The sequence below is a fragment of the Nerophis ophidion genome, linkage group LG01, assembly GCF_033978795.1.
Source record: "Nerophis ophidion isolate RoL-2023_Sa linkage group LG01, RoL_Noph_v1.0, whole genome shotgun sequence".
Classification (NCBI taxonomy): Eukaryota; Metazoa; Chordata; class Actinopteri; order Syngnathiformes; family Syngnathidae; genus Nerophis; species Nerophis ophidion.
This window is the reverse complement of record NC_084611.1, coordinates 5312341-5336472: the sequence shown is the minus strand read 5'-3', so window position 1 is coordinate 5336472 and position 24132 is coordinate 5312341. Positions and strand designations below refer to the sequence as shown.

The 24132-nt window shown below is 40.7% G+C and overlaps 2 protein-coding genes across 2 annotated transcripts in view; both read left to right on the top strand.

The window, feature by feature from the left end:
* The window catches only part of LOC133553184 (zinc finger protein OZF-like), an 839429-nt gene extending 837100 nt beyond the window's left edge, over positions 1–2329 (top strand). Inside the window, exon 2 of the mRNA XM_061902232.1 lies at positions 642–2329. Coding sequence (XP_061758216.1) covers positions 642–2188 — 1547 coding nt within the window. The 3' untranslated portion in view covers positions 2189–2329. The remainder of the gene's footprint in view (positions 1–641) is intronic.
* Positions 2330–13536: 11207 nt separating this feature from the next.
* LOC133552709 (zinc finger protein OZF-like) overlaps positions 13537–24132 on the top strand; it is a 31642-nt gene continuing 21046 nt past the window's right edge. The window contains exon 1 of the mRNA XM_061900234.1: positions 13537–14949. Coding sequence (XP_061756218.1) covers positions 13855–14949 — 1095 coding nt within the window. The 5' untranslated portion in view covers positions 13537–13854. The remainder of the gene's footprint in view (positions 14950–24132) is intronic.

Sequence of the window (24132 nt, the reverse complement as noted above, 5' to 3'; positions counted from 1 at the left end):
TTATTTTTTGGCAAATAACCGAAATAAAATATTTTGCCAGCATTACTAAGCGAAGTTATTCATCGAGTCCATCAAGTTATTCGATGGATTTTTGACTGGACATAATATCCACTACAACTTTGTAGCAATTTTTTACAAAATGTCATCATTTGACTTGCATTAGTTGACTGCTAATTGGGCAGTTTTAACTGTGCTAATATTTGTCATCAAGTTCTACGTATCTACATGTGCACAGCAGGGGAGCTGGTTAACTTCTGAGAGTAGTATGTGTGTTTGTGACAATGTCAACCTGTTGTCTGAGTGACGTCAGTGAGTGAGCGGGCGAGTAAAGAGAGAGCAGCAGGACAGGTGTAACAACTACATTATACCTGTCACTATTTAAACTCCTTGTGCAGATCTGAGTGCTTATTATTTAAATGTTGACCTAAGTCTGAAGCAAAGGTGGTAATACTAATCACCACATTTAGGGAGGTGTGTTTTAAAGCAGTTGAAATGGACCACAACTTTTCAAAGGTGGTATTGTACCGATTTCAATTGATTAGTACCACAATACTTTATTAGTAGCAGTATACTGTACAACACTACTACACACACATACAGTACATAGAAGTAAGTGTGTTTTTGTTGTTTGTGTCTTGCAGACGTCCAGCAGCTGATGGGTAATCCAGAAGAAGTTTCCCCTCAGTCAGGGGGGAGCTCCACTTTGAAGCAGGAGACTCCACAACCACCCTGCATTAAAAAGGAAGAGGAGGAACTCTGCATCACTCAGGAGGGAGAGTGTCTTCTAGGACGAGAGGAAGCTGATTACACCAAGTTTCCACTGACTGTTGTCTCTGTGAAGACTGAAAATGATGAAGAGAAACCACAAGTAGACAACCTCTTAGCTCCACTGTCAGATAGTGAGGCTGAAGACGAGGTTGAAGTAACTTTGAGCAGCGATACAGACTGTGAAGGTGATATGAGGACTCACACTGACAACAAACACTCTGAACGCTCAACAAAGAAGAGAGGTGAAAAATGTTTGAGCTGCTCAGTTTGTGCTGAAAGTTTTACTAAAAAGAGCCATTTGACTGAACACATGAGAACACACGCAGGGGAAAAAATATTTAAATGTTCAGTTTGTGGCAAAAGCTTTTCTCAAAATGGCAATTTGACTCGACACATCAGAACGCACACAGGTGAAAAACCATTTAATTGTTCAGTTTGTGGCAAAAGCTTTTCTCAAAAAAGCATTTTGACTCACCACATGAGAACACACACAGGTGAAAAGCCATGTAATTGTTCAGTTTGTGGCGAAAGCTTTTCTCGAAATAGCAATTTGACTCGACACATGAGAACACACACAGGTGAAAAACCCTTTAGTTGTTCAGTTTGTGGCAACAGCTTTTCTCAAAATAGCATTTTGACCCAACACATGAGAAGACACACAGGAGAAAAAACATGTTATTGTTCAGTTTGTGGCGAAAACTTTTCTCGAAATAGCAATTTGACTCGACACATGAGAACACACACAGGTGAAAAACCCTTTAGTTGTTCAGTTTGTGGCAATAGCTTTTCTCAAAATAGCATTTTGACCCAACACATGAGAACACACACAGGAGAAAAAACATGTTATTGTTCAGTTTGTGGTGAAAGCTTTTCTCGAAAAAGCAATTTGACTAAACACATGAGAACACACACAGGTGAAAAACCATTCAAATGTTCAGTTTGTGGCAACAGCTTTTCTCAAAATAGCTCTTTGACTCAACACATGAGAACACACACAGGAGAAAAAACATGTTATTGTTCTGTTTGTGGGAAAAGCTTTTCTCGAAATAGCAATTTGACTAAACATATGAGAACACACACTGGTGAAAAACCATTTAATTGTTCAGTTTGTGGCACTAGCTTTTCTCAAAATAGCTCTTTGACTCAACACATGAGAACACACACAGGAGAAAAAACATGTAACTGTTCAGTTTGTGGTAAAAGCTTTTCTCGAAATAGCCATTTGACTAAACATATGAGAACACACACAGGAGAAAAAACATGTTTTTGTTCAGTTTGTGGCAAAAGCTTTTTTCGAAATAGCCATTTGACTTTTCACATGAGAACACACACAGGAAAAAAAAGATATAATTGTTCAGTTTGTGGCAAACGCTTTTCTCAAAATAGCTATCTGACTAAACACATGAGAACACACAGGTAAAAAAAAAAATTAATTGTTCAGTTTGTGGCAACAGCTTTTCTCAAAATACCTTTTTGACTCAACACATGAGAACACACACAGGAGAAAAAACATGTAATTGTTCAGTTTGTGGCAAAAGCTTTTCTCAAAATAGCTCTTTGACTCAACACATGAGAACACACACAGGAGAAAAAACAAGTTTTTGTTCAGTTTGTGACAAAAGCTTTTTTCGAAATAGCTATTTGACTTTTCACATGAGAACACACACAGGTGAAAAACCATTTAATTGTTCAGTTTGTGGCAACAGCTTTTCTCAAAATACCTTTTTGACTCAACACATGAGAACACACACAGGAGAAAAAACATGTAATTGTTCAGTCTGTGGTGAAAGCTTTTCTCAAAATGGCAATTTAAAGTTTAAGTACCAAAGATTGTCACACACACACTAGGTGTGGCGAAATGTGTCCTCTGCATTTGACCCATCCCCTTATTCACCATCTGGGAGGTGAGGGGAGCAGCAGGCAGCAGCGGTGCCGCGCCCGGGAATTATTTGTGGTTTGACTCGACACATGAGAACACACACAGGAGAAAAAACATTTAGTTGTACAGTTTGTGGTAAAAGCTTTTCTGTTAAGAGCAATTTGACTCAACACATGAGAACACACACAGGTGAAAAACCATTTAGTTGTTCAGTGTGCTGTAAAAGGTTCCCACATAAAGCAGATGCAGTAAGACATTCAAGAACACACGAGGGAAAATAACCAATTAGCTGTTTAGTTTGTGGTATGTTGCTCATATGTGGCGACATCCACCCTACCCAGGACCTCCTCACTGCTTCTTTCACAAATATCTGAGGTATTCATACAAACTTGGATTATTTGGAGCATAATCTTATCCACTCATGACCCCATGTCTTCTCTGTATCTGAAACCTTCCTGAACAGTAAGATAGATGATGCTTCAAGTGCTTGGTTACTCCTTCTTCAGTCCAGGGACCTGGGGCCTCATGTGTCAAGTTTGTGTACAACGTCAAAAACCTGCACTACACCCTTTTTCACTGCAAAGTTGAGATGTATCAAAACTGACATAATTAAAATGCAGCATGAGACACTGCACACTGATATAGTTCTGTGAAAATGATTGTCTTCTGTGCAAATGTAAAGAAAGTGAACAGTGTGTGATTTACTGCAATACTGTCAGTCTTTCAACTTTTTATTTGTGCTTAGTTGAAATTGTTCACACATTGCACAGCTTTTTATTTTTCTATCAATACACATTATGTCTAGAAGACAGGAAGTAACTCAACACTCTTGAATAGTTTCTACCTCAGTGTGTATGGTTTGTTGAGTTAGCACAGGATTAATATGTGGAAATGACAAATGAGGTCGTTGACACATAGAATAGTTTTTATTCACGCTTTATTTAGTTTTTTGTTCAATCCTAGATGGGTTGTGACTTAAAGTTCAATTGTTTTGTAGAAACACTGAGATTAAAGGCCTACTGAAAGCCACTACTAGCGACCACGCAGTCTGATAGTTTATATATCAATGATGAAATATTAACATTGCAACACATGCCAATACGGCCGCTTTAGTTTACTAAATTGCAATTTTAAATTTCTGGCAAAGTGTCGCGTTGAAAACGTCGTGCGTTTGACGTCTCGGGTTGTAGCGGACATTATTTTCCAGCCCGACCCAAGCTATAAGTAGTCTGCTTTGATCGCATAATTACACAGTATTCTGGACATCTGTGTTGCTGAATCTTTTGCAATTTATTCAATTAATAATGGAGAAGTCAAAGTAGAAAGATGGAGGTGGGAAGCTTTTAGCCTTTAGCCACACAAACACAGCCAGTGTTTCCTTGTTTAAAATTCCCGAAGGTGAAGCTTTACTATGGATCAGAGCGGTCACGCGATCATGGATCCCGACTACATGTCAACAGGCAGGTTTCGGTGAGAAAATTGTGGTAATACGTTGGCTCTTAACGTAGTTATGAGCGGAGCTTGCATCCTCCTGCAGCAGCTGCGGACTATTACCTCCTGCCACCGGAGACACTGGCGGTCACCACACCCGTGGCCACACCCCTCCGACTTTCACGTACTATCTAATCTCACTAAAACACTAGTAACACAATAGGCAGATAAGGGATTTTCCAGAATTATCTTAGTAAATGTGTCTAATAACTCAGCTCTATACTCTCGGCAGGGTTCTTGAGGGTGCATGGGAGTTTGCCCAACCAGTCTACATGTGCTTTGTGGACTTGGAGAAGGCATTCGACCGTGTCCCTCGGGAAGTCCTGTGGGGAGTGCTCAGAGAGTATGGGGTATCGGACTGTCTTATTGTGGCGGTCCGCTCCCTGTATGATCAGTGTCAGAGCTTGGTCCACATTGCCGGCAGTAAGTCGGACACGTTTCCAGTGAGGGTTGGACTCCACCAAGGCTGTCATTTGTCACCCATTCTGTTCATAACTTTTATGGACAGAATTTCTAGGCGCAGTCAAGGCGTTGAGGGCATCCGGTTTGGTGGCCGCAGGATTAGGTCTCTGCTTTTTGCAGATGATGTGGTCCTGATGGCTTCATCTGACCGGGATCTTCAGCTCTCACTGAATCGGTTCGCAGCCGAGTGTGAAGCGACCGGAATGAGAATCAGCACCTCCAAGTCCGAGTCCATGGTTCTCGCCCGGAAAAGGGTGGAGTGCCATCTCCGGGTTGGGGAGGAGACCCTGTCCCAAGTGGAGGAGTTCAAGTACCTAGGAGTCTTGTTCACGAGTGGGGGAAGAGTGGATGGTGAGATCGACAGGCGGATCGGTGCGGCGTCTTCAGTAATGCGGACGTTGTATCGATCCGTTGTGGTGAAGAAGGAGCTGAGCCGGAAGGCAAAGCTCTCAATTTACCGGTCGATCTACGTTCCCATCCTCAGCTATGGTCATGAGCTTTGGGTCATGACCGAAAGGATGAGATCACGGGTACAAGCGGCCCAAATGAGTTTCCTCAGCCGTGTGGCGGGTCTCTCCCTTAGAGATAGGGTGAGAAGCTCTGCCATCCGGGAGGAACTCAAAGTAAAGCCGCTGCTCCTCCACATGGAGAGGAACCAGATGAGGTGGTTCGGGCATCTGGTCAGGATGCCACCTGAACGCCTCCCTAGGGAGGTGTTTAGGGCACGTCCAACCGGTAGGAGGCCATGGGGAAGACCCAGGACACGTTGGGAAGACTATGTCTCCCGGCTGGCCTGGGAACGCCTCGGGATCCCCCGGGAAGAGCTAGACGAAGTGGCTGGGGAGAGGGAAGTCTGGGTTTCCCTGCTTAGGCTGTTGCCCCCGCGACCCGACCTCGGATAAGCGGAAGATGATGGATGGATGGATGTGTCTAATAACATCTCAATCGCTCGCACTGCCCTAACCTTTTTTTTTTTCTATTCCTTCACTGTCACTTTCCTCATCAACAATTGTTTCATCCTCGCTCAAATTAAAGGGGAAATTGTCGCTTTCTTGGTCCGAATCGCACTAGCTGCTGGTGGCCATGATTGTAAACAATGTTCAGATGTGAGGAGCTCCACAACCCGTGACGTCACACGCACATCGTCTGCTACTTCCGGTACAGGCAAGGCTTTTTTATTAGCGAGCAAAAGTTGCAAACTTTATCGTGGATGTTCTCTACTAAATCCTTTCAGCAAAAATATGGCAATATCGCGAAATGATGAAGTATGACACATATAATGGACCTGCTATCCCCGTTTGAATAAGAACATCTCATTTCAGTAGGACTTTAAGTCTAAGTTCATTGTGTTTGTTAAGGTGGTTTTGAAAATACACCATTTTTTCACCCTCTAAATCAGGGGTCACCAACACGGTCGCCCGTAAGGACCAAGTGAGTCGCCCGCTGGCTTGTTCTAAAAATAGCTCAAATAGCAGCACTTACCAGTGAGCTGCCTCTATTTTTTGAATTGTATTTATTTACTAGCAAGCTGGTCTCGCTTTGCTCGACATTTTTAATTCTAAGAGAGACAAAACTCAAATAGAATTTGAAAATCCAAGAAAATATTTTAAAGACTCGTCTTCACTTGTTAAAATAAATTCATTTTTTTTTTTTTACTCTGCTTCTTATAACTTTCAGAAAGACAATTTTAGAGAAAAAATACAACCTTAAAAATGATTTGCGGATTTTTAAACACATATACTTTTTTTACCTTTTAAATTCCTTCCTCTTCTTTCCTGACAATTTAAATCAATGTTCAAGTTTTTTTTTTTGTAAAGAATAATAAATACATTATAATTTAATTCTTCATTTTAGCTTCTGTTTTTTCGACATAGAATATTTGTGAAATATTTCTTCAATCTTATTATGATTAAAATTCCCAAAAAATTATTCTGGCAAATCTAAAAAATCTGTAGAATCAAATTTAAATCTTATTTCAAAGTCTTTTGAATTTCTTTAAAAAATTTTGTTCTGGAAAATCTAGAAGAAATAATGATTTGTCTTTGTTAGAAATATAGCTTGGTCCAATTAGTTAGATATTCTAACAAAGTGCAGATTGGATTTTAACCTATTTAAAACATGCCATCAAAATTCTAAAATTAATCTTAATCAGGAAAAATTACTAATAATGTTCCATGAATTTTTTTTTTTTTTTAAAGGTTCGAATTAGCTAGTTTTTCCTCTTCTTTTTTTTCGGTTGAATTTTGAATTTTAAAGAGTCAAAATTGATTGTTTCACAATTTAATTTTCTTTTTTTACTGTTCAATTAAGTGTTTTTTTCATCATTTATTCTCTACAAAAAAAAACCTTCCGTAAAAGGAAAAAAAAATGTACGACGGACAGAAATACCCATTTTTTATAGATATAGATTTATTTATTAAAGGTAAATTGAGCAAATTGGCTATTTCTGGCCATTTATTTAAGTGTGAATCAAACTGGTAGCCCTTCGCATTAATCAGTACCCAAGAAGTAGCTCTTGCTTTCAAAAAGGTTGCTGACCCCTGCTCTAAATGTTCAACTAACTTGAAGTGTTTTGTCAAGATGTTCTTTTGTGAAATGTACATTTTCAGAATGTGCTTGTTCTATTTTGGGGGCAAAGTGAAATAAAGAAAACAATCTTAAGTTGTCGTAGTCGTATTTTTAAGTTATTACGCCATGATTTTACCCGTCCCAGTTCAATCCCCACCTAGTACCAACCTTGTCACGTCCCTTGTGTCCTTGAGCAAGACACTTCACCCTTGCTCCTGATGGGTGCTGGTTAGCGCCTTGCATGGCAGCTCCCTCCATCAGTGTGTGAATGTGTGTGTGAATGTGGAAATAGTGTCAAAGCGCTTTGAGTACCTTGAAGGTAGAAAAGTGCTTTACAAGTAAAACCCATTTATTATTTATTTACTAGAGAATGGATGCCCAGAAATGAAGGGGACTCCCGGGGAAATTGGGAACGTTGGCAAGTATGACGCTGTCAAGCTCTGTTCTTATTAAACTCGCGGGCCGCACCTACATTAAATTGTCATATCAAAGTGCGGGCCGCAAAATAACGTCTCGCGGGCCGCATGTTTGAGACCCCTGGTCTAGACGGTGGCTCTTTGTTGTTAAGGCGGCTGCCTTAAAGGGGAACATTATCACAATTTCAAAAGGGTTAAAAACAATAAAAATCAGTTCCCAGTGGCTTGTTGTATTTTTTAAAGTTTTTTTCAAAATTTTACCGGTCCCGGAATATCCCTAAATAAAGATTTAAAGTGCCTTATTTTCGCTATCTTCCAAACCACTATCCATTTCCCTGTGACGTCACACAGTGCTGCCAATACAAACAACATGGAGGTTACCACAGCAAGATATAGCGACATTAGCTCGGATTCAGACTCGGATTTCAGCGGTTTAAGCGATTCAACAGATTACGCATGTATTGAAACAGATGGTCGGAGTATGGAGGCAGATAGCGAAAACGAAATTGAAGAAGAAACTGAAGCTATCGAGCGAATAGCTATTGACGCTATTCGGCCATAGCATAGGTGTACCTAATGAAGTGGCCCATAGCTTGGCTGCCTTATTAGCATCGCCGGTAAAATGTGCGGACCAAACGATCAGGACTTTCGCATCTTGTGACACTGGAGCAACTTAAATATGTCGATTGGTAAGTGTTTGTTTCGCATTAAATGTGGGTAGCTAGTTTCAAATGTAGATACAGCTAGCGTAAATAGCATGTTAGCATCGATTAGCAGGCAGTCATGCTGCGACCAAATATGTCTGATTAGCACATAAGTCAACAACATCAACAAAACTCACCTTTGTGATTTCGTTGACTATCGTTGCAAATGCATCTGCAGGTTATCCATACATCTCTGTGCCATGTCTGCCTTAGCATCGCCGGTCAAATGTGGAGACACTTTGGCACATTCAATGGGGGTCTGGCGGCAGATTTCTTGCCAGTGGTGCAACTTGAATCCCTCCCTGTTAGTGTTGTTACACCCTCCGACAACACACCGACGAGGCATGATGTCTCCAAGGTTCCCAAAAATAGTCGAAAAAACGGAAAATAACAGAGCTGAGACCCGGTGTTTGTAATGTGTTGAAAATGAAAGTGACGGCTGTGTTACCTCGGTGACGTCACATTCTGACGTGATCGCTACGAGACTGATAAACAGAAAGGCGTTTAATTTGCTAAAAGTCCCACATTTAGAGTTTGGAAATCGGTTAGAAAAATAGATGGTCTTTTTTCTGCACCATCAAGGTATATATTGACACTTACATAGGTCTGCTGATAATGTTCCCCTTTAACAACTAAATGCTGTGGGAAACCCTCAGTTTAGATTGTGTTATGATGTTTGTAATGGGGAAATAAGTTAATGTGTCTTGTTTTCATGTTTGCATTTAAGATAGTTGACATTTGTTAACTGGTGATTAGTGATATTAAGTGCCTAAGATGGTAGTTATTGATTAGCAGTGCGATGAGGGCTTTCTGCTGCTGAGTGATTAGCACTACAGTTAGAGCCACCTATCGCCAGGTAGAAATGAGCAGTTTCACCAACATTTTGATGTGAAACCATATTACTAACTGTCTGCTGTTTTACAGGATTCATGGAAGTTTATTGACGATACACATGAGATGGCACACAATTTAGTAGCAGGTGAACTATAGGATTGGTCCTGGTGGAGATCTACACTCTTAGTGATTTGACCTTCTAAAGGTTTTTAACTAAAACAACTAAGTGGGTTGAAAAATATTTCTGTGTTTGTCGTAGTATTTAAAATGTACGATTTTTTTCATTTATGTTTGCCCTTTTTGTGGTTTAAACAACAGCTTTTGAAAATGTTTGTGCACGTGCTTATTAATATATATATATATATATATATATATATATATATATATATTTTTTTTTTTTTTTTTCAAAAAGTAGTTGAAGGTTATTTGATGATAGATACATTTGTCAACCATTGTTTTAAAACAAGATTAAATTGCCTTTATTTTGAAAAAAAAAAAAAAACTGCTGTGGAGTAGGAAACGGAAGTTGCGGGTTTCCAGCGCATGCGCAAATGTACTTGGGGCCAAGCAAAGAGACGAGGTAGTTCGGAGAATTTTGGAATTGACGATCTTAAAGTCTTATGATTGACAGCAAATATAGCAACACTTATCTCAAGTCGTGTTTCCCAAAGCCACGAAACGTGCATTGAGTTTGGAGCGATATCTGAAGTGAAGATTGAAGACGTGATAGAAGATGGACGACTACTGCTATGCTAAGATGGCGACGTCATGTCAAAGAGAACATTCCAGCAAATCACCGACGGAGATAAAGACGGAAGATGAAGGTGAGTGACTTGAGATCCGTAATTTATAAGCTATTTGAATTCAAGCCCTTAAAATCGAAATTAGCGGGCTTTTCAAGAATGTAAACAAAGAGCCGCCATGATTGTTAGTTTGGAGACGGCATCCATCCATCTATTTTGTACCGCTTGTCCCTTTCGGGGTCGCGGGGGGGTCCTGGAGCCTATCTCAGCTGCATTTTGGGCAGAAGGCGGCGTACACCATGGACAAGTCGCCACCTTCCCAGTACTTGAACTCCTCCACTTGGGGTCAGGGTCTCCTCCTCAAGCCCCCCCCGTCCAAAGGCAAAACCTAGTATCTCACTTCTAGCTGATTTTGAGAAAACAAAAGGAAAACCAATCTATCTTGATGTTGTCTTACAAAGATCTACAAAGTCATCAAACGTATAGATGTTTTCTCCAGCTCTCATTTTCCTGCCGATTGAGCCACGGATTGAATCTGCTCTCATGAACGTGTGCCCTTTCTCCAGATATGTTATCACAATCTCGGGTGGGCCCCATTCTGAGTTTGCACATTGGGCAAGAGCCGTGTACAGCCTCCAGTTTTTATTTTGATCAGCAGACCTATGTAAGCGTCAATATATACCTTGATGGTGCAGAAAAAAGACCATCTATTTTTTTAACCGATTTCCGAACTCTAAATGGGTGAATTTTGGCGAATTAAACGCCTTTCTGTTTATTGCGCTGGAGGCGATGATGTCAGAATGTGACGTCGCCGAGGTAACACACCCACCATTTTCATTTTCAACACATTACAAACACCGGGTCTCAGCTCTGTTATTTTCCGTTTTTTTGACTATTTTTTGGAACCTTGGAGACATCATGCCTCGACGGTGTGTTGTCGGAGGGTGTAACAACACTAACAGGGAGGGATTCAAGTTGCACCACTGGCCCCAAGATGCCAAAGTGTCTGCCGCCAGACCCCCATTGAATGTGCCAGAGTGTCTCCACATTTGACCGGCGATGCTAAGGCAGACATGGCACAGAGATGTATGGATAACCTGCAGATGCATTTGCAACGATAGTCAACGAAATCACAAAGGTGAGTTTTGTTGATGTTGACTGCCAGCTAATCGATGCTAACATGCTACGCTAATCGATGCTAACATGCTAATTACCGGCGGTGCTAAAGCAGACATGGCACAGAGATGTATGGATAACCTGCAGATGCATTTGCAACTATATTACGTTTCCTTCCAACCACATTTAATGCGAAACAAACACTTACCAATCGACGGATTTAAGTTGCTCCAGTGTCACAAGATGCGAAAGTCCTGATTGTTTGGTCCGCACATTTTACCGGCGATGCTAACGCAGCTATTCGGCCATGCTATGGCTATGAATAGCGTCAATAGCTATTCGCTCAATAGCTTCAGTTTCTTCTTCAATATTTTCATACTCCAACCATCTGTTTCAATACATGCGTAATCTGTTGAATCGCTTAAGTCGCTGAAATCCGAGTTTGAATCCGATATAACTTGCTGTGGTATTCCTATTGTTTGTTTACATTGGCAGCACTGTGTGACGTCACAGGGAAATGGATAGTGGTTTCGAAGATAGCGAAAATAAGGAAATTTAAAGCTGTATTTAGGGATATTCCGAGAGCGGTAAAATTTTGGAAAAAACTTCAAAAAATACAACAAGCCACTGGGAACTGTTTTTTATTGTTTTTAACCCTTTTGAAATTGTGATAATGTTCCCCTTTAAAGAACAATACATTTAATGAAGGTGCTTGCAACGTCCTGGGCCAATCTTCCAAATATCCCCTGGTGCCATAATATCACATAATCAGCTTGACCGTCGGCCCCCATTCGTGCAAATGTCTCATCAAAGACAATAAGGCGACTGACAAAGAAGCTCCGATTGGTCCCTTGAGATACTAGGTTTTTCTGTTGTATCTACGCGGTTATGTGGTAGTTGCTAGGTCCTGCCATGCGCGTGACAGCTTACTTACGGAACAAATTACAATATCGCATACACTAATGTAAAGCATATCACCTAGGAACTCCAAAATTATTATCAGATCAGTTTTGACCAAAATTGAGTTACTGGGTTTTGCCTTTGGACGGGAGACCCTTTTCCCGGGCGAGAACCATGGACTCGGACTTGGAGGTGCTGATTCTCATCCCAGTCGCTTCACACTCGGCTGCGAACCGATCCCGTGAGAGCTGAAGATCCCGGCCAGATGAAGCCATCAGGACCACATCATCTGCAAAAAGCAGAGACCTAATCCTGCAGCCACCAAACCGGATCACCTCAACGCCTTGACTGCGCCTAGAAATTCTGTCCATAAAAGTTATGAACAGAATCAACGACAAAGGGCAGCCTTGGCGGAGTCCAACCCTCACTGGAAACGCCACACTGTCCCATTAATATTATGTATAGTCTATCAATATATGTGTATATATACATGAATACACACATATGCATGGGATACACACATATATACATATATATATATATATATATATATATATATATATGTATATATATATATATATATATATATATATATAAGGGGTGTGGGGAATAAATTGATTCACATTTGAATTGCGATTCTCACGTTGTGCGATTCAGAAACGATTCTCATTTTTAAAAAAAATATATATATTTTCTATATTATTATTTTTTCAAACAATCCAACAAAACAATACACAACAATACCATAACAATGCAATCCAATTCCAAAACCAAACCTGAGCCAGCAACACTCAGAACTGCAACAAACAGAGCAATTGAGAGGAGACACAAACACCACACAGAACAAACCAAAAGTAGTGAAACAAAAATGAATATTATCAACAACAGTATCAATATTAGTTATCATTTCAGCATAGCAGTGATTAAAAATCCCTCATTGACATTATCATTAGATATTTATAAAAAAAAAAAAAAAGAACAATAGTGTCACAGTGGCTTACACTTGCATGGCATCTCATAAGCTTGACAACACACTGTGTCCAATGTTTTCACAAAGATAAAATAAGTCATATTTTTGGTTCGTGTAATAGTTAAAACAAATTTACATTATTTCAATCAGTTGATTAAACATTGTCCTTTACAATTATAAAAGCTTTTTGTTAAAAATCCACTACTCTGCTAGCATGTCAGCAGACTGGGGTAGATCCTGCTGAAATCTATGTATTGAATGAATACAGAATCCTTTTGAATCGGAAAAATATCGTTTTTGAATCGAAAATCGCGCTAAATCTAAAAAGAATCGATTTATGTTCGAATCGCGACCCAAAGTATCGATATTGAATCAAATCGTGGGACACCCAAAGATTCGCAGCCCTAGTATATATATATATATATATATATATATATACATATATATATATATATATACATATATATATATATATATATATATATACATATATATATATATATATATATATATATATATACATATATATATATATTTTATTTTTTTTACCCAATTGTGGCCATCGGGTCAAAAAGTTTAGAGAACCCTGCACTGGCCTTTCAAGAGCTTTTCAGCTCTTTAGTAATCAAACCATTACTGCATTTAAACATGTTCTACAACCTGTCACTATTTACACTTCACACACCCTCTTTATTAACCAGTAGAATTGTCCTTTGTTGCCTTTCTTCCTCTCCACGATATTATTGCTTGTATGCACTTTGTGTGTGCGTTTTGACACACTCAACATCATGCGCCTCGGCTCTGTAGTCACCGCCACACAGCGGCATTCAGATGAAAGAACGGTACCAGTACTTTTCAAAGGTGGTGTAGTACCGACTTCAATTGATTAGTACCACAATACTTTATTAGTAGCAGTATACTGTACAACACTACTACACACACATACAGTACATAGAAGAAAGTGTGTTTTTGTTGTTTGTGTCTTGCAGACGTCCAGCAGCTGATGGGTAATCCAGAAGAAGTTTCCCCTCAGTCAGGGGGGAGCTCCACTTTGAAGCAGGAGACTCCACAACCACCCTGCATTAAAAAGGAAGAGGAGGAACTCTGCATCACTCAGGAGGGAGAGTGTCTTCTAGGACGAGAGGAAGCTGATTACACCAAGTTTCCACTGACTATTGTCTCTGTGAAGACTGAAGATGATGAAGAGAAACCACAAGTAGACAACCTCTTAGCTCCACTATCAGATAGTGAGGCTGAAGACGAGGTTGAAGTAACTTTGAGCAGCGATACAGACTGTGAAGGTGATATGAGGACTCACACTGACAACAAACACTCTGAATGCTCTACAAAGAAAAGAGGTGAAGCATTTTTGAGCTGCTCAGTTTGTGCTGAAAGTTTTACTCAAAATAGCTCTTTGACTCGACACATGAGAACACACGCAGGAGAAAAAACATTTAATTGTTCAGTTTGTGGTAAAAGCTTTTCTGAAAATATCATGTTGACTCGACACATGAGAACACACACAGGTGAAAAACCATTTAAGTGTTCAGTTTGTGGCAAAAGCTTTTCTCAAAAGAGCCATTTGACTCAACACATGAGAACACACACAGGTGAAAAACCATTTGAGTGTTCAGTTTGTGGCAAAAGTTTTTCTCAAAATATCATTTTGACTAAACACATGACAACACACACAGGAGAAAAAATATTTAAGTGTTCAGTTTGTGGCAAACGCTATTCTCACAATACCTCTTTGACAGAACACATGAGAACACACACAGGGGAAAAAACATTTAAGTGTTCCGTTTGTGGCAAAAACTTTTCTCGAAAACGCAATTTGACTAAACACATGAAAACGCACACAGTAGAAAAAAACTTTAATTGTTCAGTTTGTGGCAACAGCTTTTCAAGACAGGACTCTTTGACCCAACACATGAGAACACACACAGGAGAAAAAAAATTTAAGTGTTCCGTTTGTGGCAAAAGCTTTTCTCGAAATAGCATTTTGATTCAACACATTAGAACACACACAGGTGAAAAACCATTTAGTTGTTCAGTTTGTGGCAAAAGCTTTTCTCAAAACAGCTCTTTGTGTCAACACATGAGAACACACTGGAGGAAAACCATGTAATTGTTCAGTATGCTGTAAAAGGTTCACACATAATGCAGACGCAGTAAAACACATAAGAACACACAAGGGAAAATAAACATCAATCCCATAAAAAAGTGCCAACTTTTTCTCCTCAGACTGTTTGATATGCAAATCAGAGACATATGAACAATTAACCCCCAACACCCACAACCCAACCCCCACCTCCCTCAACATTCGGGCATAACAGTTTTAATCCCGCCCGCGAGATGTGTTTCCAAAGAGTAAAAGTAAAACTGCTGTTCTAGCTGTGTCCACTGGATGTCACTATAGCAATTCTGTTAGGCAAGCAAGTAGCTTATACCGGGGCGCGCAAGTATAACCAAGCAAGAGGTACTCGGTAAAGCGAGGTTGTGACTCCTCCCCCTCCACCCAACGTAAAAGAGGAGTAAAATAATCAATCAGTAACCCCACTTCAAATGCAGCATGAGACACTGCACACTGATATAGTTCTGTGAAAATGATTGTCTTCTGTGCAAATGTAAAGAAAGTGAACAGTGTGTGATTTACTGCAATACTGTCAGTCTTTCAACTTTTTATTTGTGCTTTGTTGAAATTGTTCACACATTGCACTGCTTTTATTATTATTATGTCTCGAAGACAGGAAGTAACTCAACACTCTTGAATAGTTTCTACCTCAGTGTGTATGGTTTGTTGAGTTAGCACAGGATTAATATGTGGAAATGACAAAGGAGGTAGTTGATACATAGAATAGTTTTTGTTCATGCTTTATTTTGTTTTTTGTTTAATCCTAGATGGGTTTTGACTTAAAGGGGAACATTATCAGCAGACCTATGTAAGCGTCAATATATACCTTGATGGTGCAGAAAAAAGACCATGTATTTTTTTAACCGATTTCCGAACTCTAAATGGGTGAATTTTGGCGAATTAAACACCTTTCTGTTTATCGCGCTGGAGGCGATGACGTCAGAATGTGACGTCGCCGAGGTAACACACCCACCATTTTCATTTTCAACACATTACAAACACCGGGTCTCAGCTCTGTGGTTTTCCGTTTTTTTGACTATTTTTTGGAACATTGGAGACATCATGCCTCGTCGGTGTGTTGTCGGAGGGTGTAACAACACTAACAGGGAGGGATTCAAGTTGCACCACTGGCCCCAAGATGCCAAAGTGTCTGCCGCCAGACCCCCATTGAATGTGCCAGAGTGTCTCCACATTTGACCGGCGATGCTAAGGCAGACATGGCACAGAGATGTATGGATAACCTGCAGATGCATTTGCAACGATAGTCAACGAAATCACAAAGGTGAGTTTTGTTGATGTTGACTGCCAGCTAATCGATGCTAACATGCTGCGCTAATCGATGCTAACATGCTATTTACCGGCGGTGCTAAAGCAGACATGGCACAGAGATGTATGGATAACCTGTAGATGCATTTGCAACTATATTACGTTTCCTTCCACCCACATTTAATGCGAAACAAACACTTACCAATTGACGGAATTAAGTTGCTCCCGTGTCAAAAGATGCGAAAGTCCTGATCGTTTGGTCCGCACATTTTACCGGCGATGCTAACGCAGCTATTCGGCCATGCTATGGCTATGAATAGCGTCAATAGCTATTCGCTCAATAGCTTCAGTTTCTTCTTCAATATTTCCATACTCCAACCATCTGTTTCAATACATGCGTAATCTGTTGAATCGTTTAAGTCGCTGAAATCCGAGTTTGAATCCGAGCTAATGTCGCTATATCTTGCTGTGGTATTCCCATTGTTTGTTTACATTGGCAGCACTGTGTGACGTCACAGGGAAATGGCCAGTGTCTTCGCAGAGAGCCGAAAATAAGGCACTTTAAAGCTTTATTTAGGGATATTCCGAGACCGGTAAAATTTTGAAAAAAATTTCAAAAAATACAACAAGCCACTGGGAACTGATTTTTATTGTTTTTAACCCTTTTGAAATTGTGATAATGTTCCCCTTTAAGACTGCCTTTTTTGTTTATCCGGTCTCGCAGTCTAGTTTGCTGTCCGATGCAACAGGTGACGTCGCTATCCCCGATTGTGGTAAAGACTTTTTGTATGCGTTAGCTTCCACGCTATTCCTTTGTTTGTTTCCCTAGCTTACATGCTAGCACCTGTAGTTCCTTCTTGCTCCCATGCTAGTTCTGTTTGTTTTAAAATAGACTATAATATAATAGAATAGAAAGTACTTTATTGATCCCTGGGGGAAATTCAGCACCAGAGTTCGCTCACAATAAACAATAATAATAATAAATGATTTATGACATATATTATATATACTGTATATATAATATATGAATAATATAAATATATTCTACATTTAAGTGCAGTCAAGGAACATGTGCATTATACAGTCTGATGGCTGTCGGTATAAAGGACCTCCTGTGTCGTTCCGTGTTACATTTTGGGAGTCTGAGCCTTCCACTGAACATCCTCGTTCTCTCTGCAAGGTCCGAGTGTAGTGGGTGGGAGGTGTTGTCCTTAATGGCTAGGAGTTTTGTTTCTAGTGCTTTTGTGCAAGTGTTTTCTGTTCCAAGTCTATTTTTGTAGTGTATAATAAAATCTTAATTTCTGACCTTCATCATCATCATCATCATTTATTTGTATTCCTTTCATGAAAATGCATATTTACAAGCCACGTACAATTGACACTGTCATTGTTTTTTTTGTTTTTTTTCTTATACATTTCCATGATCAGAAAGGAGCAGATGGAAGAATTATATTCTTATATTTATCCGCCCCTTTTTTTTTTAACACAAATTACAGTATTTTAGATGACTTTATAACTGTTCCCTCCACCAACACCCAAACTCCAACATACTTTTCCATTTTCCTTTAAGCATTTTCACAATGACACGTCCATTTACTACCGCTTATTCCCTTTCGGGGTCGCGGGGGGCGCTGGCGCCTATCTCAGCTACAATCGGGCGGAAGGCGGGGTACACCCTGGACAAGTCGCCACCTCATCGCAGGGCCAACACAGATGGATGGACGTCCAATCTAAATCAAAACTCAGTTTGATATAATTCCAGTTTTCTCTTTTTATAACTCTTTTTAAATACAAAGATATTCTTACAGCTTTTTAAGTCTTTGTTTAGAGAATTCCATGCTTTCACACCAACAACAGACAAGCACATTTGTTTCAAATTTGTTGCCGCTCTTGGATGTTTAAAGTCGTACGGCCTTCTGTGGTTCTCATCTTCAGATATGAACACAAATAACTTGTGTATTGAACTTTATTTCTCGCTTTGAACTTCATTAATAGTGTATTCAATTCTACAATGTCTTTTAGTTTTAGTGATCCTGACCTAATGAAGAGTGGATTTGTGTGGTCTCTATATCCTACTTTAAAAATGATTCGAATTGCTCTTTTCTGTGAAAGAAATGAAGGCATTATGTTGCTATGATATGTATTTCCCCATATTTCTGCACAATAATTGAAATAAGGTAGAATAATTGAGCAATATAACATTCTCATTGTGTTGTATGGAAAACTATATTTAACCTTGTTCAAAATAAATAAGCTTTTAGATACCTTCTTTTTCACATGCATTATATGAGCTTTCCATGTCAACTTTTCATCTAAGATGACCCCAAGAAATCTGATTTCAGACACCTCAATTTTCACATTGTTTATGGATAAACTAACTTCTATCTTTCTTTTATTACCGAATACCATATACTTAGTCTTTTCCAAATTTAAAGATAATTTATTTATATCAAACCACAATTTTAGTTTAACCATTTCCTCTTCAATATTATTGGCTAAAATGTTCAAGTCATCTCCTGAACAGTATAAATTTGTATCGTCTGCGAATAATACGCACTGTAAAATTTTCGAAACCTCACAAATATCATTTATATATAAAGTAAAAAGTTTGGGTCCTAAAATCGAACCTTGTGGAATTCCACATTCAATATTCATACATTCTGACCTATGATCATCGATCTCAACATATTGCTGTCGTTGATGTAAATAACTGGTTAACCAGTCCAGTGCAACTCCTCTGACTCCATAAGTATATAATTTAGAAATGAGAATTTGATGATCTACAGTGTCAAATGCCTTCTTTAAATCAATGAACACTCCTATTGTGTATTTATTTTGATCAACTGCAGTTGTAATCTCTTCAATACTCTGGAATGCCCTCCCGGTAACAGTTCGAGATGCCACCTCAGTAGAAGCATTTAAGTCTCACCTTAAAACTCATTTGTATACTCTAGCCTTTAAATAGACTCCCTTTTTAGACCAGTTGATCTGCCGTTTCTTTTCTTTTTCTTCTATGTCCCACTCTCCTTTGTGGAGGGAGTCCGGTCCGATCCGGTGGCCATGTACTGCTTGCCTGTGTATCGGCTGGGGACATCTCTGCGCTGCTGATCCGCCTCCGCTTGGGATGGTTTCCTGCTGGCTCCGCTGTGAACGGGACTCTCGCTGCTGTGTTGGATCCGCTTTGGACTGGACTCTCGTGACTGTGTTGGATCCATTATGGATTGAACTTTCACAGTATCATGTTAGACCCGCTCGACATCCATTGCTTTCCTCCTCTCCAAGGTTCTCATAGTCATCATTGTCACCGACGTCCCACTGGGTGTGAGTTTTCCTTGCCCTTATGTGGGCCTACCGAGGATGTCGTAGTGGTTTGTGCAGCCCTTTGAGACACTAGTGATTTAGGGCTATATAAGTAAACATTGATTGATTGATTGAATAATGTTCATGATGGCCAAGCTCGTAGACCTGTTTGATCGAAATCCATACTGATTTTCATTTAATAATTAACCTTCACGCTGTGTCCATCCTGACTGCATCACCGAGAGAACAAACCCGCACCACAACGCCAGCTAAGCGTCACAACATTGAGTTCTTCAAGGTGTTGTTGAAAATGCACCATTTTTTTCCCTGAGAATTTTTAACAACTTGAAGTGTTTTGTCAAGATGATTATTTGTGATATGTACATTTTCAGAATGTGCATGTTATTTTTTTGGCCAAAGTAAAATAAAAAAAACAATCTGAAGTATTTGTAGTCCTATTTTTAAGTTATCATGCGGGCTATAGAGCGTTTTCCGTTCGGGCTCCAGTACTCTGGAAAGCCCTCCCGGTAACAGTTCGAGATGCTACCTCAGTAGAAGCATTTAAGTCTCACCTAAAAACTCATCTGTATACTCTAGCCTTTAAATAGACCACCTTTTTAGACCAGTTGATCTGCCGCTTCTTTTCTTTCTCCTATGTCCCCCCCCCTCCCTTGTAGAGGGGGTCCGGTCCGATGACCATGGATGAAGTACCGGCTGTCCAGAGTCGAGACCCAGGATGGACCGCTCGTCGGGACCCAGGATGGACCGCTCGCCTGTATCGGTTGGGGACATCTCTACGCTGCTGATCCGCTTGAGATGGTTTCCTGTGGACGGGACTCTCGCTGCTGTCTTGGATCCGCTTGAACTGAACTCTCGCGGCTGCGTTGGAGCCACTATGGATTGAACTTTCACAGTATCATGTTAGACCCGCTCGACATCCATTGCTTTCGGTCCCCTAGAGAGGGGGTGTTGCCCACATCTGAGGTCCTCTCCAAGGTTTCTCATAGTCAGCATTGTCACTGGCGTCCCACTGGATGTGAATTCTCCCTGCCCACTGGGTGTGAGTTTTCCTTGCCCTTTTGTGGGTTCTTCCGAGGATGTCGTAGTCGTAATGATTTGTGCAGTCCTTTGAGACGTTTGTGATTTGGGGCTATATAAATAAACATTGATTGATTGATTGATTGATTTTACCCGTCCCGCCCACGTGGGAATACATTTTCCACAATGGCACACAATTGTAGTAGCAGGTGAACAATAGGATTGGTCCTGGTGGAGATCTACACTCTTAGTGCTTTTCTTCTTTATTCAGAATAATGATTTGACTTTCTAAATGTATTTAACTAAAACAACTAAGTAGGTTAAAAAATGTGTGTGTTTCTTGTAGTGTTTAAAATGTAAGATTTTTTTCTTTCATGTTTGCCTTTTTTCTGGTTTGAACAACAGCCATCGAAAAAGTCTGTGCACGTGCTTGTGTGTATATATGTTTTTTTATCATCAAAGAGTTGTTGTAGATTAGGGCTTCACGGTGGCAGAGGGGTTAGTGCGTCTGCGTCACAATGCAAAGTTCCTGCAGTCCTGGGTTCAAATCCAGGCTCGGGATCGTTTCTGTGTGGAGTTTGCATGTTCTCCCCATGACTGCGTGGGTTCCCTCCGGGTACTCCGGCTTCCTCCCACTTCCAAAGACATGCACCTGGGGATAGGCCCCTCCCACCTCCAAAGACATGCACCTGGGGATAGGTTGATTGGCAACACTAAATGGTCCCTAGTGTGTGAATGTTGTCTGTCTATCTGTGTTGGCCCTGCGATGAGGTGGCGACTTGTCCAGGGTGTACCCCGCCTTCCGCCCGATTGTAGATGAGATAGGCGCCAGCGACCCCAAAAGGGAATAAGCGGTAGGAGACAGATGGATGGATGTTGTAGATTATTTAATTTGAGATACTTTTGTTAACCATTGTTTTAAAAACATAATTAAATTGCCTTTTTTGGGGGGAAAAAAAAACTGATTTGGAGTAGGAAACGGAAGTTGGGAACTTCCTGCGCATGCGCAAATGTACAGGAAGCGAAACAAAAAGACGAGGACCGCATGCTATGGTTGTTTTTAACTAAAACAACTAAGTGGGTTGAAAAATATTTCTGTGTTTCTTGTATTTGAAATGCATGATTTTTTTTTTCCTTCCATGTTTGCCCTTTTTCTGGTTTGAACAACAGCCATCAATGTGTGTGTGTGTGTGTATATATATATATATATATATATATATATATATATATATATATATTGTAATAATCCCGGGAATGCAGGCTCCTACAACTTATCCGTTTTATCTTATCTTTATTGCAAAAAGATGCAAAACAACAATACAACAGCTTTCATGTGTCTCTCCAACGCTCTTCCCGGGCAACTCGAACACTCCCTCCCTATCGATAACGTCACTTCCCTATCTCTTCCCGGAAGTCACGCCCCCTAGCGAAAGTCATTGGCTAACACCCCGTAGCCAGCCGCTACAATATATATGTATATATATGTATATATATTTTTTTCTAACAGTAGTTGCAGATTATTTGATGTCAGATACTTTTGCTAACCATTGTTTTAATAAGAGATTAAATTGCCTTTATTTGAAAAAAAAAAAAAAACTGCTTTGTAGTAGGAAACGAAAGTTGGGAACTTCCTGCGCATGCGCAAATGTACATGAAGCTAAACACGAAGACGAGGACCGCATGCTATGGTTGTTCGGACATTCTTCGAATTTGCGATCCTAAAGTCTTATAATTCACAGTAAGTATAGCAACACTTATCTCAAGTCGTGTTTCCCAAAGCCACGAAACGTGCATTGAGTTTGGAGCGATATCTGAAGTGAAGATTGAAGACGTGATAGAAGATGGACGACTACTGCTATGCTAAGATGGCGACGTCATGTCAAAGAGAACATTCCAGCAAATCACCGACGGAGATAAAGACGGAAGATGAAGGTGAGTGACTTGACGTTTTGTCATTTGAAAGCTCTTTGAATTTCAAGTCTTTAAAATAGAAATGAGCCGACTTTTCAACAATGTAAACAAAGAGCCGCCATGATTGTTAGCTTGAAGACGGCATCCATCCATTTCCCACCGCTTGTCCCTTTCGGTGTCGCAGGGGTTGCTGGAGTCTATCTCAGCTGCATTTGGGCGGAAGAATGCAAAAGTCAAATGAAGAAAGTGGAAGAGCAAAAGAAGCGCTTGTGTGAAGAAAATAATGAAGTGAAAGAAGAGTAAGAGATGTGCAGTGTGTGAAGAGAAGACTGGACCACATGTCTACATCAACCTGCAGAGGACTGCAGCTCATAAACAACAAGAATCATTTCATTACTGGCAACTTTTCATCATTGGGAAGTTGAAAGTTACCAAAGAAAATGTAAATCATTTGCATTCTTGTTATGCGCCTTGTTAGAATATTGTAGAAAGTAAACACTTAATACATCCTGTAGTTTTAAACCCCAACTAATTGATGAAGTACTATTTTTGTTGACTTCATCTGTCGCCGGCCATTATATATAAATATAATATGTGTATATTAAATGGCTTCTACTTGTATAGTGCTTTTCTACCTTCAAGGTACTCAAAGTGCTTTGACACTATTTCCACATTCACACACACATTCACACACTGATGGCTGGAGCTGCCATGCTAGGCCCTAACCATGACCCATCAGGACCAAGGTCTTGCTCAGGGACACAACCCACGGGACTCGGATGGCGGAAGCTGGGGATCGAACCGGGAACCCTCAAGTTGCTGGCACGGCCGCTCTATCAACCGAGCTACGTCGTCCCATTTATTGATCATCTTCTGCTTATTCGAGGTCAGGTCACGGGGACAGCAGCCTAAGCAGAGAAGCCCAGACTTCCCTCTCCCCAGCCACTTTGTCCAGCTCCTCCCGGGGAATCCCGAGGCGTTCCCAGGCCAGCCGGGAGACATAGTCTTCCCAACATGTCCTGGGTCTTCCCCGTGGCCTCCTACCGGTCAGACGTGCCCCAAACACCTTCCCAAGGAGGCATTTGGGTGGCATCCTGACCAGATGCCCGAACCAGCTCATCTCCAAGTGGCTTTACTTTGAGCTCTTCCCGGATGACAGAGCTCCTCACCCTATCTCTAAGGGAGAGACCCGCCACCCGGTGGAGGAAACTCATTTTGACCACTTCTACCCGTGATCTTGTCCTTTTGGTCCTAACCCAGAATCATGACCATAGGTGAGGATGGCAACGTAGAAGACCGGTAAATGGAGAACTTTGCCTTCCGGCTCAGCTCCTTCTTCAACACGTCCGCATTACTGAAGACGCCGCACCGATCCGCCTGTCGATCTCACGATCCACTCTTCCCCCACTCGTGAACAAGACTCCTAGGTACTTGAACTCCTCCACTTGGGGCAGGGTCTCCTCCCCAACCCGGAGATGGCACTCCACCCTCTTCCGGATGAGAACCATGGACTCGGACTTGGAGGTGCTGATTCTCATCCCAGTCGCTTCACACTCGGCTGCGAACCGATCCAGTGAGAGCTGAAGATCCTGGCCGAGAGAAGCCATCAGGACCACATCATCTGGAAAAAGC